Source organism: Scomber japonicus, chromosome 24, assembly GCF_027409825.1.
Source record: "Scomber japonicus isolate fScoJap1 chromosome 24, fScoJap1.pri, whole genome shotgun sequence".
Lineage (NCBI taxonomy): Eukaryota > Metazoa > Chordata > Actinopteri > Scombriformes > Scombridae > Scomber > Scomber japonicus.
The window spans coordinates 9,027,606-9,042,350 of record NC_070601.1 but is presented as its reverse complement, the minus strand read 5'-3'; the positions used below and the strand labels follow the sequence as shown (position 1 = coordinate 9,042,350).

The following is a 14,745-nucleotide window of genomic DNA, read 5'->3' as shown; positions in this document are numbered from 1 at the left end:
CGGTGCTTACAATGCAAATGAGGAAGTTGAAGAGCAGCGAACAGAAAAACTGACAGGACTGATGCAACTGCATTGTCACCCCCTGTCTCATTTGCAGTGGCACAGGCCAGCACCGAACCACAATCCACCCCCACACACAACACTCTCACTTCCTCTACTCAAAAGTTTTGATGTGCAAATACACAGTAGAGGTGAAAATTATGCTTTTTTTAAATCCTTTTTTGTATGAACTCTTTTAACAACATCAGCTTAAAATGAATACAACCATCCTTTAACTTCTACATTGATATGTAGATGTGGTCAATTCATCTTTTTTAACATAGCTAGAGCAGCTGAAGAGATGGATATGTTTGTTGCTTTACTGGTACTAATTTGGTTCAAACTGAAATATCTCAATAACTGTGAAATTTTGCACAGACGTATATCCACAACATGAATCGTAGTACCTTTGGTGATCCTCTGACTTTTACTTTAGCCTCACCATCGGGTAAAACTTTGGTTTATGACCAAACACCTGCAAAATTAACCTCATCCCCCATAAACCTCTCAGCAACTGGTATTCATGCAGGCATGACTGTAAACTTGTAGGCAAGTGAAATCATCAATTTCAGATCTATATTTTTTTCCTGTTCTTGAATATAGTTAGGCTACTTGAGCATTTTAATGTTCAACTTCAATTTGTTTGACTCATTTTGCAGTGGTCAGATTAGCATTTGGTACAACAACTGCATAATCATAAATTTAAAGTAATTAGCCTGAAAACATTTAATTTTAGGATTTATTTAGGGTCGTATAATACTGTATAAAATGCTTTTTACTCTGCACTGCATGCATTCCTCAGAGATGAACATCACTTATGCAAAAAGTCCCTCAGACTACTGTGGCATCAACTAAACCTGTTCAGATTTAGTGAGGCATTACACTGTTGTGGCAGTCTGACCATGAGGCTGTAGATGGAAAAATCCCTTTGCTGTATGATTTTGGATTCCACCTCAGTGTTTTAGGTTATTTTTGCTTTTGTTCACTTACAAGCAAAGTAGGTGGCACTGTTTTAGTGTGTGTGGTTTGGATCTTGTCTGACTAAAAAAAAAAGAACCTATGACACCAATAACCACTTTGTGGCTTCTGTGATTTAGCTTGATAATATGTATTGTTATTTTTTATGGCACTGTACTTTTAACTGTACTGGAGGGATTAATACTCTTCCAAAAGGTGGTGTTTTGATGATGATGGGGTATTATATATGTCATGGATTACTTGAAAACTCTTACCACTGGATTTTCATACAAAATTCACACATACACGTGAGATAACGCTGCCTTGTGTTATATCCTGTTATTCTCAGACTATCATTTTTTTCACACCCACGCCCATAGGCTACTGCTGAGCACAGATGGCAGAGCATCTTTAAGATGTGATATGTCAGAGTAAGGTTGGCTGTAAACGAGAAGAGAAACAGGGTACAGAGGCGCTTTCAGCTCACAGAAGGATCCTGTCTTCATGAATGAAGGTCCAAATGTGACACATGTGTGAAGAAATGCTGTAGTTGCTGCATTAGTGGCTAAAATTAACCCATGAGATCATTTTAAAGAGGAGAATTGCTGAAGGATTCACAGAAACTTCCCTACTCTACTGTAAATCTTGCTATTTTGCCAAATTATTATAGTTATTTGGGTGTGGAATATATCTAATTAGTACTATTGCTTTTAGTCTATACACACACACACACACACACACACACACACACACACACACACATATATATATATATATATATATACACACATATACGTATACATATATATCAGCATCAAAATGTCATTCAGTGTAACTGTCCGGAGTTCAGCGGGGTTCTGTTCTTGTTGGACTCCGTCTCCAGACCAGGTTCAGCTGCTGTTGCTCGGTCCGGCTGGCCTGCGTGGCTGCTGGTTCCAAAGGCGCTTCTGGAGCTGTTGCTGACTCAGTTAGTTATCGTTTAATAACTTCGATTAGGGCTGGCCAGCAAAGTCGAAGCTAATCAACGTAACTAATTTGATAAAAAGGATCAAAACGGGGCTCTTGAATTCGGCTTGAATTATCAAGAGAAAAAGATCTTTGAAGCCGTGATCAGTCTTTGAATCACGGTGTTAAACTGAGACTTGTAGTCTGGGTAAGAAAAAGTAGAATAAGATAAGATAAATCGAGTAAAAAGGTAACAAAACGTAACTGAAGTATAACTGACTGACTCGAAAACAAAGCAAACTGATAAATGCAAGATAATACTGAAGCTCTACTAAGTATGATGAAGCTCTAAACTAAAAATCTGGATAAATTCTAATATAACTCTAGGCTAAATAAAACTCTAATAAACTCTGAGGAGAGTTTGAACGCTGGCGCTTTTTGTTCAGAGAGGCGGAGAGACACACCCATCAGGGTCTGTGTCTGTGTGGTCTGTGTTAGTGTTAACACGTGTTAGTACAGGCATCCTATTATAAATGTTCTTAGGTCACAAACTTACAATCAATTGGAACACATATAATATTTGAGAAATAGTTATTGAAGGTCTTCTGATCTCCATAAACAAGATTATACCATGTTTACCTTAGCCTGTCTGACTCAGGTAATGATATTACGTTTTATGAATTCCTGTCGGACTTTTAACACTGTTTGCACTTACAGAAGATGATAGTCTTAAGCAGAGTTCCATTAATATAAAATCACAAAATTAAAATAGACATCAAAGAAATGTAATGAGTTAAAACACATTATTACATTTATCAAGTGGCTTATTACTTATTCAAAGAGGTATTTTGATTGTCCACTGCATTACGGCAGAAATAAGAGTTCATTTTGAAGATAAAGGAATGTGTTTTTGCCAACAAATGTTCATGTTTTGCTTCACACGATGACAGGACGGATTTAACATATCGCTCACAATGTCTAAAGAGATTAGCAGATAGGGTGGAAAGTTCATTTGAGATGTAAATCCTTAGAATTGACATCTTTTCCTTGTGTAGTTGCATCTCCGAGCAAGAAGTGTATTAGGGAGTGTATTAGGGAGGGTGCAGTTATTTACATTTCTGTAGATCCCAATTTATAACGTGCCAGCCTCACCAGATAAGATATAATATAGATATACAATAACAGACTTTCTGTCTCCTTTTGGGTCAGAGACAGATGTTCCGCTACAATGTATGCAATCCGTACTTCAGTTTAACAACAAATCCTCCAGTGTTAAACATGTTACACCACAATGTCATTCATTACACAGAATGACAGTAGCATTTTTATTCCATGTTTTCACTAGTTTATAACATTTAGTCATGCAATTCATATTTATTTGTTGCATTTAGTTGTTGTATTAATAGTGGATATTATCATTTTTAACTATTTTATTGCATTTGAATGTATTTCAAGGCACATTATCTGTATACTGTAGACATCTTGTCCTGATTTTTATACAGTTTTTAACTTTAAAAAAAATACTGGTGCTACTGCAGATAATTGTTTATAGGATCATTATTGTTGTTGCTAAAGGAATCACATTTAATCAATATTTTTGGGCCATTTTGATATGTGTCATTCAGTGTAACGTAATATTGTCATACAGTGTAACACCAATATTTTATATTTAAATACAGTAATTTGTCCTTTTTGACTCACAGAGACAAAAACAAATCTTAAAGGTGTAGCAAAAGGTATTTTTAAACATTTAAGAAAACAATTCAGTATATATATATATATATATATATATATATATATATATATATATATATATATATATATATATATATATATATATATATTAAACACAACTATGGTTACCTTCTGGGCCGACAAAGGCCAAAATAACAAACCTGAATTAGTAGAGACAGGTAACAGTAGACCAATAGCCAGGACATAAAATGCACAACATCCAGAGCTCAGTTCCACACCACAAAGGGCTAGATAGAAAATAGACTAGCTTACACCACACACTTTGTTTTTAAATAACAGCACTTCACACTCTTTATGAAGAAGTACACCACGCTTCAATTGATGCCCCCCCCCCTGTTACCAAACATGCCGGCTCTCCACGCAATTTAAAATAAGCTGACACAACTATAACGAACAGATAAAACAACAATCATAAACGGTCATTAAACATGCAATTTCATATACTCAACTCGCACCCCCGGGGTCTTCGCTTGATGCGCCGTCTGACTCCCCGGGGGAACAACACTTCGTCGGGTGGCGCGTCCAGAAGGTCTCAACCCCGAGCACCAAGTCACACACAGACACAGCAGCACCGCTGATGAAGTGCTGGGGAAAAGGCGGGAAAAGGCTGTGGAAGAACAGCGGCTAGCTGCCCTGCTAAAGCCCCGGCCCTTGCTACCTAAAGGAGGCAACTAGCCTCCCCTCCTCACAGTAGTAATTACAATGTAAAATTATAAGTTAGTGCAACTTATGGTTGAGTTAACAAAAATCAGAATTCAAAGTTGAGCAAACTCAAAAGCAAAACTTAAAATGTTTAGTTTAATTGCCCAACTTAAAATTTTTATCGAAGTTTGTTGCCTTGAAATTTTTAGTTCACCCAACTTTTTTTTGCATTGTGGGAGTTCAGCTGCAGGATGAGCCTGCCATGGGTGAGGAACACACAACTTGAAGAGCTTTACTGTATATGTTAACACAGTATTTATGTTTAAATTAATGTGAAAAGAAATTGAATAATTCCTTCTTGGAGAGACTTCATGATGAGTGACTCGCCCAAAAAACTGAGAAGGCAGCCTTTATGAAAAAGATTTCTTCTCTATATGACAGTAAGAGATTACAATGATATGGGGAGGGGGGAAATATTATTTTTTCCTTTATGACAATTGTTGAGAAGCATCAAATGGCTGCATTTAATACCAAGTCATCAATTATAAGGTAATGCCATAACAAGCATTCAACCTTAGTGTTCTCAGTAAATTACAGTTTATAATAACTTATAGTCATGCCAAAAGTAGTGCAAGAATATTAAAAAATGTCAAATGTTGTACACAGCTGTGGAGCTTTCAGTGCCATATGATTCTGTGTCACATGTCTAAAAGTCTCCTCATGATGAATTGTTGCTGCAGAAAGCTAAATCAGCAGAATATCAAAAGGAGATCACAGCAGGCAAAGGGTTCAATTCGTGCGACTGCTACCCCATGGCTGCTGCCCTTGATGACACACTCATAACAGATAGTGCAGAGGTGAGCCGCAACTGCTTTCTTTTTTATCCGTCTACATTACAAAACATGTCGACAACAAGTTTAAAATAATTTTCCCAACAACTTTTTGCATTCCTCTTCCAGGTTGCAGTGACCGTGGAGTTGGAGGGGACCTACACTAGAGGCATGATGATGCTGGATTACATGGAGCTGCTGAAAAAGAAACACAAGGCATTCATCATGAAAGAAGTTGACTTGGAGAAGTTCAAGAAAATGCTGATGAATGCACTGAAGTAGAAAGATACTGTAACAAGCTAAAAGCATCAGTGTCCTTTTGTCTACAACTTGATCGGGACATTTAAGTGAGAACTATGTGAGAAGTGAAAGTGCATTTCCTTTTTTTTTCCGGAAAGTAATTTAGAGGTTTGGTTAAAGCAGGTCATGGTATCTAAAACCACAGAGAAATGTATGGGAAATAAATTGGTCCCAGGCAGTACCTTTAAGTGGTTTGGATGCAAAATGGAAGCTTTTTAAAGATCTTATGTACCAATATACTTAACCCACACCATAAATAACTATAAAAGTAATATAAAATGAAAAATGTGCACTACAAAAGACTTCTGCCATGTGTTTAAATTAAAGAAGCATTCGCAACAAAGCTCCCACCTCGCTGTGTGAAAAACATGTTTCTAATTTGTCTTCTAAATATCTGTTTACCTCAACAAAATCCATACAAATACTGCATCTACATCAAAATCGTCTGCACAAAACACAAGAATGGAATTAATATAGATTTTGGTGTGTTTTTCATATGGTAAAACCTTAAAGAAAAGCAGTCTGAGTCTCAATACGCTGTTGTGTAACTTCAGTAGAATCACATGCCTGCTTTGACCAAACAACATTTTAAATTATACTGACATTCATTTGGGGCAGATGCTTATTTTCATCTCTTCCTTCCCACATTTCCCACTCTATAAAAAGGGGAGTCCACCTCTTACTGAGGCCAACCAACTGCCATCTGAGTATGAGACACGCCCAATGTTGCAGCTCACCCATATATTATCAAAGATAACTAAGAACATCTGCCAACTGAACTAGGGAATTTTGGTATGTACTCCCTCACTGTGTATTCTTTTTTGTTAGTCTCTGAACCTCTGTGTGGAAGCATTGACCTCTTCTAGAAGATATTCTGACTCTGTTCTGGATGCTGATACTTTGATTTTTTTACTGATAAATAATACAGAAGCATCCTGTTTTTCCAATCTTTATTTCTTCACCTCTCACTGGGATTTCCATCACATACAGTGCACTTGGAAGAGACATACATCTGTGTGTGGCTTCAAGTTTTTTGACAGGTAAGTTCATTTCTTTGTGCTCTGCCAGATCAATCTAAAGCTGATGAGTCTGCTTGTTTGATCATTGATCTTTTCAGTATTATATCATATACATTTATCCAAAGCGACGTACATCTGAGAACTGCTACGATACAAGTAAGTAGCTAGTCAGAGAAGAATAAATTGAGTAAGTACCATGAAGCTAAATGTAAGTTTGATAGGATACAGGGGCCAGTAGGCAGTGCACAGAGGCAATATATAGAGTGCATAGAAGTAGATTTGTTTTCCTCTCAAGTACAGAGGTGCTTGGAGGTGAAGAGCTGGGTCTTTAGTCTTTTCCTAATGACTAAGAGAGACTGAACTGTTTTTGGTAACTCATTCCACCACCAGAGAACTACAGAAGAGAAGGATAGTGATACCAGACACCGTTTGACAGAGAATAGTGAATGGGAGTAAAGGTTAAGGATGTAGGGACAGTTTTACTTGCTGTTTTTTAAGCCATGTAAGATCTGAATTTGATGCAGCCACTGGGAGCCAGTGAAGGGATATAAACATGTACTGTTATGGGCTGGGCCCGTCACGTTCTGGATCATATGCAGAAGTTTGAACTAGAGCCCGACCGACATATTGATCATCAGCCAATATTGGCCTATCACAGATATATATCTGTATTGGCGTATATGTTGTCTGATATGTGCCAATATTTAGGGCCCGAGCGCTGACCAGTGCAAAGCCCTATTGTATCTGTAATTTTTTTTATAGCTTTAAATTTACATGTGGAGCTTATATGATTATTACATTCTCAGTGAAATTTACTGTTTGAGTGCAATATTATTTTATACAATAAGGTTTATTGTTAAACTGTAAAATATATCTCCATTACATATCTTTGTCTTTGATAATTATATTTGAGGGATCAATGTAAAAAACGTCTGTTCATGTATATATTCTGGTTACATAAGAATATTGGTCGATATATAGATATCATTTTTTTAAATTCACAAATATCAGCATCAGCCCCAAAAATTTGGAGATGTCCTCCTCAGTCAGAGGGAAGACTGAGGAGAGTGCAGCCCTGTTACCTGTTACCTGTATCAAAAGGATCGTCTTATGTATGAGCATATATGTTCATTTTGGACCATGGACGGTGATTTGTAACAGTTTTGGAAGGTGATAAATGATGTTGTCATGTTAACAGAGGCTTAAGAAAAATGTATGCTTACTGCATTCAGTATATGTCACACGGTGTCACACTGTAAGGTCTGAATGCAAATGCTCTCCCTTTCTGCCTTTTGTTTCTTTGCTGATCACTGCTTCAGTCTTACTGTATAAAATGCCTCCATTTAATTTGCTCTGGGTCAGTCCACTGTCTCAAACCACTCTGTCACAGATCTCTATCACCGATATCCCGGGTTATCAATAAACATCCAACACCACAGCAAACTTTGAACAAGGATTTGAGTGATTTTTCTTCAACAGCTGGCTGTAAGTAGCAGGAAGGAACAGACATGCGTTCATCAGTGTGTGGCCTCGGCATTGTTTGTTAATTTGTCATTTGCTGGAAGATTTTTTTTGTCATTTACCTCAGTTGAGCAGAGCATGTTTCAGCCTATATGAACTGTTTGACTGGTACATAATTTTGCAGGTGACAGGTTTCACATCAGCCACTTCTTCAAGAGTGCCAAGTACTCCCTGTTCTCCCTGCATGGTCACATACTGGATGGGGATGTTAAGAATTTTGGATGTACTTCCAGGAACATTCATAAGAGCAAGGAACAGCTGTAAAACCATCTGGAAAGTTATAGCTGGCTCATACAACATTATCCCCCTTTCTGGCCAGCCTGTAACTGAACCTCACCGACTTGACCTGCAGGGATGGTTAACCCTTTCTTCCTTACCCCTGCTTCTTCTTCTTCATCTGATACAGTAGCACTTAGAGTTAACACTATGGTCAGGTCTATGCTTCAGGTCTATTCTCACTAACGCGATAACTGTAAGCTCACACCCAGATGTGTGATTCGGGTTACTTTTAACGATGAAGACCTGGATTACATATTGTCTCTCAATTTGAGGATTATGTTGTGTGCTAAACATGGACATATTATTATGTTATTATTACAAAGAATCCTTCTTTTTTAATTTCTTTCAGATACGATGAAGAAGAAGTTGATCATTGATGTGGACACAGGGGTAGATGATGCTCAGGCCATCATGGTGGCCCTGACAGACCCCAATGTGGAGATTTTGGGGATCACCTGCTGCAATGGCAACACACCCGTGGAGAACGTCCTCAAGAACACACTAAGAGTCCTGAAAGCGTGCAACCGACTGGATGTGAGTTTTGACTACAGCTTGTATATGATAGAGTGATGGCTTCCTGGATATCATGAGGTAAAACCTGTGATACTCTACAGATCCCAGTGTACCGCGGCTGTACAGAACCCCTGCTGGGCCGCAAAGTCCACGCTGGAGATTTCCATGGGAAGGATGGGATGGGTGATGTGCCAGATGCAGACGCTCCAGGCCTGGAGCTGCTGCAGGAGGAAAAAGCTGTGCAGGCCATGATCAAAATGATCAGTGAAAACCCTGGAGAGGTGGGTAGATAGTAAACCTCAAACACCATTAGAGGCATCAAAGTTTTAGTCCCCTAAAGCACAATTTCTTGAACTTCCATCAATCTAGCACATATTATGATGAAATTGGTTATTATAGTAATTAAACACAGAAATGTTTAAATACTTTAGTTACTGTATTATTTATGCACTAACTCTTATTTTATACAATATTTGCATTTTTAAGCATCTTTTAGCAGAATATTGACAGACCTTTATCAATATGATTATATTTATATTCCTTACAGTGCTTAGGATGACAAAACATACATGCATTGAATAAGAGTAATAGTCCTTTGCACTATTTTACAGCTATTTCTCTTTCTATTTCTAATATTTTTAATAATCTATTCTCTTTTCCCATATAGGATAATTCTTTTTCATATAAAACTATCTATTATATATCTTTAGTAAGAAATGGATCTGATATTGTAATTGTTCTGATTATTAACTCTGACTTTTTTCTCTCTTGCCTCTTTGAAATAAGTGATCAAGCCCTGATTAGGTACCAACTACTACAGCAGATAGTGCATGATCAATATATTTAAAAGCTCTGCTATTCTTTCTTGTTCTGTGTTCAGGTGAGTCTGGTTGCCACGGCACCCCTCACTAATCTGGCCCTCGCTGTCAAACTGGAGCCCTCCCTCCCTGAGAAACTAAAGGCGCTCTATATTATGGGAGGAAACTGTGAATGTATGTTACCTGTCACACTTTTTTTTAAAGTATGTTTTCTCTGATTCAGACTTATGACTGTGTGTTTGTGATGTGTGCAGCCAGAGGTAACACCACAGTATGCGGAGAGTTTAACTTTGTGGCTGACCCAGAGGCGGCCCACATCGTGTTGAACTACTACACTTGTCCCACTTACATCGCCACCTGGGAGTTTAGCTGCAGGAACTGCCTGCCATGGGTGAGATTACCACACATCTGTAATGTAACAAAGATGATCTGAGAAAATAGGCCTGAAAATGCATAAAGCCAAAAGTCTAAAAATTATAAAAAGTTCCCTTATTTTTTATCTTGCGTTTTTTCCCTCAGTCTTTCTGTGACACTTGGCTGGCTCAAGACACAGATAAGGCTCGTTTCATGGAGAAGATTTCCAGGTACACCAGGAAGGTATGAGTCTGTCGTTTGTGTTATTTCAACAGACCAAACAAGAATTTAGAAGAAATGTCAGATTTTTCTTTTCAAATTTTAATTGTCACTGCAGATGGTCCAGACAGAGCGGTATCAAAAGGAGCTGGTGGCAGGAAGTGGGTTCAACCCCTGTGACACCTACGCTTTGGCTGCTGCAATCGATGACACTCTGGTGACAGAAAGCGAGCAGGTCAGAATGCTGCTTTTACATCAGATTTCTTCAGATGTCTATAAAACATGCTCATGATTTGAAATTACTAAATTATTAAAATGCAGCACATATTTTTTACATCCAAAGAAAACCCCAAAAGCCAGATGTCTCAATATTGGACACAACTTCCTGTGTTCCTCTTCCAGGTTGCAGTGTCAGTGGAGTTAAAGGGAACATACACCCGAGGCATGATGGTGCTTGATTACTTGGACCTGCTGAATAAGAAACACAAGGCCTTCATCATGAAGAAGATAGATGTGGAGAAGTTTAAAAAAATGTTGATGGATGCACTACAGTAGCTTCTCTGAGCCACAGTGTTATACTTTTTGTAATATAAAATTCATACTACTTTATACTTATTATTCTATATAACATAATAAACATGTCACGGGTCTGTACACAGTATGTCTCTGAAGATATTGTCTCCCTATGTTTCCATATAATGCCTGTTTCATATAGATAATATAAAAAGAATTACACCATAAGTTTAACACTTAATGTGAAACAAACATCTGTATAACCGCCTGTGATGTTCCAGCATTATGAGGGTCAATAGTGCCACTGTGAGATTTTAGCATGTTACTACAAAATCCTGCAAAAAAACATCCATACAATAAATACAATCCCTAGAAACATGCAAATCTTTTAAGGCAAGGTGCTGGGATGTTGAAACGATGCAGATTAGACCAGCATTAGGAGAGAATAGATCAGATTTATTTCACAACTTAAGTTAATAAAACCTTTTATTGAAAGTGCTTTGGAATGTACACTTCAAGAAAAAAGTTAAAAGGAAAAAAACGTGTGAATCCCATGTTCCTCCACTTTTTCAAGAAAACTTATTGAAACAAAGCATTTTTTTTCCTCTTCAGAAACAATCCTCTGTGTGTGTATATATATTACAACCTGCCACAATACTATTTACAAATCATACAAAAAGAACTACAATAAAAGCTGTAATCCCATCTTGTTTTCTGCAACTTGTCCAAACACATCACTGTTCACTGACTTTGGAGCTCCAGCTCAACATAAGAGCCAAACAGAAAATCAACAGAGTCAACCAGCGTCAACCAACCCAGTAACCCAGTTTACTGAGAGTCAACCAGAGGCCAAGTCTTTCTCAGCCGGACGATGACTGACGGCAGCAGGAAACTGATTTGCTGTCACCTAGATGTGAGTTGAAAACAGATTTTGAGTCGGCCTGGAGCCAACGAGTGTCCGACTTCAGAGACAAACTGGTTCTACTGGACCCTGTACTTGTAAAACCAACAGAGGCCTTGAGTAAAGTTCCAGCCCAGAGAGACAGAGAGGATGTAGATGAGGGCGAGCAAGGCGAAGGGGTAGAGCAGCACCACTGTGTTCTGCAGGAAGGGCAGAGCTGTGTGGATACATTTTAAAAAAGACAGTTACACAACCGTTTTGACAGATAGTCATTTCAATTCTGTTGCACTTGTGGTCACACCTACTAGCAGTGTATTAGTTAAAAATTAGTTTTGACCACTAGATGGTGGCAAAACAACATAATGAGATAATGAGCCTGTGTCCAGCTTCTCTAAAGACACACTCCCTAAATTTGTATTAAAACACAGCACCAACAAGGTGACGCACTTCTAGAAATTGACCACAATATTGCCATTTTCTTTAGGAATGACTTTAAAATTATTTGATGTTAAATGTGATTGGGACTTACCATTGTACCCCAAAAAGGTGATGTAGAGATAATAACCGATGGCTATCAGCCACAAAGTGTTCCCTACAAAATATCCCAGGAACCAGTCTGAGTTTATCACCACAATATCTGAAAGACACAAAATACATGTAAAAAAAAGATACAAACATGTCAGAAGATGATTTCCTTTTATCCCAAGTCACTTTTTATCTGGTTACTTCATCTTTTTAAATATCAGTTGTGACTATATAAAAACAGCAACAGCTACGGTAAAACACTGGCCCAAAAAAACATTTAAGACCTATAATGTTGCATTTAACACATAAAATGCTGTTATATATTTATCTAAAATGTTAAAACTTTTCTACAACTTTCAAACACACATAAAAGTCAAAAGAGACAGAATCTACTCACGATTGATGAAAAAGAGCTGCAGGAAGTGCAGGATGACTAGGAGTGGGTAGAAAGCATTGAGGTGAACATCAAATGCGTAGCCCCACTCAACATCAAAATTCCTGCTGGGATGCTTTAGCAGGTACTTGTTGGTGATCACCCTGGAAAAGACACCAAAGTCCACCTTTAAGTTCGGTCGTGATGAACTGAATCCAACAGTCTGAGTCAACAGTACATTTTTTACTTCTACAAACAAACAAAGAAACCTCCTACTCACCACATGAGGGTTGATATGAGCAGACCGACTCCTATGCAGTCAACAAAGACCACCCAAAGTAGCAGCTTCAGTGTCTCTAGGACTCCCATGTCCAGCACCAGACCAAAGCCTATTGTTGATACTGAACAGACACACAGGAAGAGAAATCATAACTAATCCATGCTTACACCTAAAGTTCAGTTATCAAAGGATCCGGATTTTACTGATAGTATGACGACCTGATCAAATGTAAAACACTATGCTGTTTAAATTATATTGAACAACACTGAAAGAGAGGCGTGGAAATTAATACACAAATATCCTCATGACCCATCCAAAATGTGTTTCTTTACACTGTCAGTAAGAAAAAGTGACATACCACACAGCCAGATGCTGAGCACGACCAGAAAAGCAGGATCATCTCTGGCCCACTGGTCCTTGGTCTGTTTCCTGTAGTGAAAGTTGCGGTAGACTCTCTGTGGTGACGTAAATAAGTAAAGCATCTGCCACAGTGCAAACTCAAAGTCCATCTGCCTGAAATGGAGCAGCCGCCGCAGGTACTTGTAGCGTTTGGCTCCCGCCGTGTGGCGTGCGGCGTCCCTGGCACTAAGGGCGCCGTTGCTGTTCGGCGAGGTGGTCGGCAACATGATGCTGAACGATTAGAAGTGCATGTGGAAAAGAGGGAGATGAGAACAGATGAAGGTGAGAGAATGGAGGTTGACGGAAGAAAAAAGTACTACATTTATCTGTGCACCCTGATAAAGTTTTGTCTGTGCACACCAACAGTGATGATGTGTGAACTTGACTTTAATGATAAAATTGTATATTTAAGAACTTACATTCTGCATTACTTGTGAACATTTCTGATTTCATTTTGAAGTTTTGTCCTATTATAACAGTTCAATTACTCCACATCTCTTTGTGGCTGAGCTTGTAGAAAAGCATTGCAAATCTTAACAACACAAATATAACCAAATATGATCAAAATCACAAATATAAAAACACAATTAATACTATGTATTGTATTATTTCCAGAGTCCAGGTTAAGATCAATGGGTGATCAAGTTTCTGTACTGACACGCCTTCTTGGTCTGGCAATTACATTTATTTACAGCTCTATTGTGCAACCGTCTGAGTTTATTTAAACTATACTGTATTTTGCTGTTCTTAGAAACAAATCAGAATAAAGGAAACAGTAAATATTGAGATTAAAGCAGTGAAGCTATATTACTATCATACCAAACCACACCTACAGCCTACTTATATACAAATAATGCAGTCCACTATCTGCATTTTTAAAGTACCCTTTTGAATTGGTGACTAATAATAATAATAGATATATATGAGTTATATGACAACAGCAAAGCCTGACGTTAGCAATAACAAGCTAACAACACATAAACAGAAGCTGCTACATAGTTATATTGACTGTATTATAACCTTCACATTAGGCTTACTTATATATAGATCATTTATATATGTTAACCTCAGTAACCTTAAGTAAATGTTGATATATTTAATTTCCTTTAGCTGTGTTTGCTACTAACCACAGTTAGCATGACGCTAACTAGTTTATGATGAGATGGGCCTGGTCACTCTCATATGAAAGCGACTCGAACAGATACAAAGCAGAATAGATAAACAGTTAAATGTCTCATCCCTGAAGCGTATTTACCTTTTTTATTGCTGTACTCCTTCACAGGAGAAAGCACCAATTTCGCTTAGCTCGTTTAGTTAACTTAGCTGTTTGTAGACGCTTCCTCAATTGAGCTGAACTGTCGCGAAAATGAACACGTGTATACTTCCGGTAACACGCAGTGCATCATGGGAAATGTAGTTAATGTTGACAATGAAGAATAAACAGAAAGAAAGAAAGAAAGAAAGAAAGAAAGAAAGAAAGAAAGAAAGAAAGAAAGAAAGAAAGAAAGAAAGAAAGAAAGAAAGAAAGAGTAAAGATGGTAATTATTTCCATTTTATTGCCAC

The 14,745-nt window shown here is 37.9% G+C and overlaps 2 protein-coding genes across 2 annotated transcripts; one reads left to right on the top strand and one right to left on the bottom strand.

Moving 5' to 3' along the window:
- Positions 1 to 7,918: 7,918 nt before the first annotated feature.
- On the top strand, positions 7,919 to 10,811 carry LOC128354544 (inosine-uridine preferring nucleoside hydrolase-like). Its single transcript, XM_053314760.1, has 8 exons — positions 7,919 to 7,972; positions 8,637 to 8,821; positions 8,902 to 9,081; positions 9,681 to 9,792; positions 9,873 to 10,009; positions 10,138 to 10,215; positions 10,310 to 10,426; positions 10,594 to 10,811. Exons 2-8 carry the CDS (start codon positions 8,642 to 8,644, stop codon positions 10,744 to 10,746), a joined length of 957 nt encoding a protein of 318 aa, XP_053170735.1. The 5' UTR covers positions 7,919 to 7,972; positions 8,637 to 8,641; the 3' UTR covers positions 10,747 to 10,811.
- A 180-nt stretch (positions 10,812 to 10,991) lies between these two features.
- On the bottom strand, positions 10,992 to 14,554 carry unc50 (unc-50 homolog (C. elegans)). Its single transcript, XM_053314761.1, has 6 exons — positions 14,438 to 14,554; positions 13,142 to 13,413; positions 12,784 to 12,904; positions 12,528 to 12,667; positions 12,135 to 12,242; positions 10,992 to 11,822 (listed from the first exon to the last, which is right to left on the bottom strand). Exons 2-6 carry the CDS (start codon positions 13,407 to 13,409, stop codon positions 11,686 to 11,688), a joined length of 774 nt encoding a protein of 257 aa, XP_053170736.1. The 5' UTR covers positions 13,410 to 13,413; positions 14,438 to 14,554; the 3' UTR covers positions 10,992 to 11,685.
- Positions 14,555 to 14,745: the final 191 nt, after the last annotated feature.

Coding starts and splice junctions, on each gene's coding strand:
- LOC128354544 (XM_053314760.1), top strand. CDS start 8,642: ATGAAGAAGAAGTTGATCATTGATGTGGACACAGGGGTAGATGATGCT. Junction 9,793..9,872: donor TATGGGAGGAAACTGTGAAT/GTATGTTACCTG, acceptor TGATGTGTGCAG/CCAGAGGTAACACCACAGTA. Junction 10,010..10,137: donor GCAGGAACTGCCTGCCATGG/GTGAGATTACCA, acceptor TTTTTCCCTCAG/TCTTTCTGTGACACTTGGCT.
- unc50 (XM_053314761.1), bottom strand. CDS start 13,409: ATGTTGCCGACCACCTCGCCGAACAGCAACGGCGCCCTTAGTGCCAGG. Junction 12,668..12,783: donor CTCATATCAACCCTCATGTG/GTGAGTAGGAGG, acceptor TGTCTTTTCCAG/GGTGATCACCAACAAGTACC. Junction 11,823..12,134: donor CACCTTTTTGGGGTACAATG/GTAAGTCCCAAT, acceptor GTATCCACACAG/CTCTGCCCTTCCTGCAGAAC.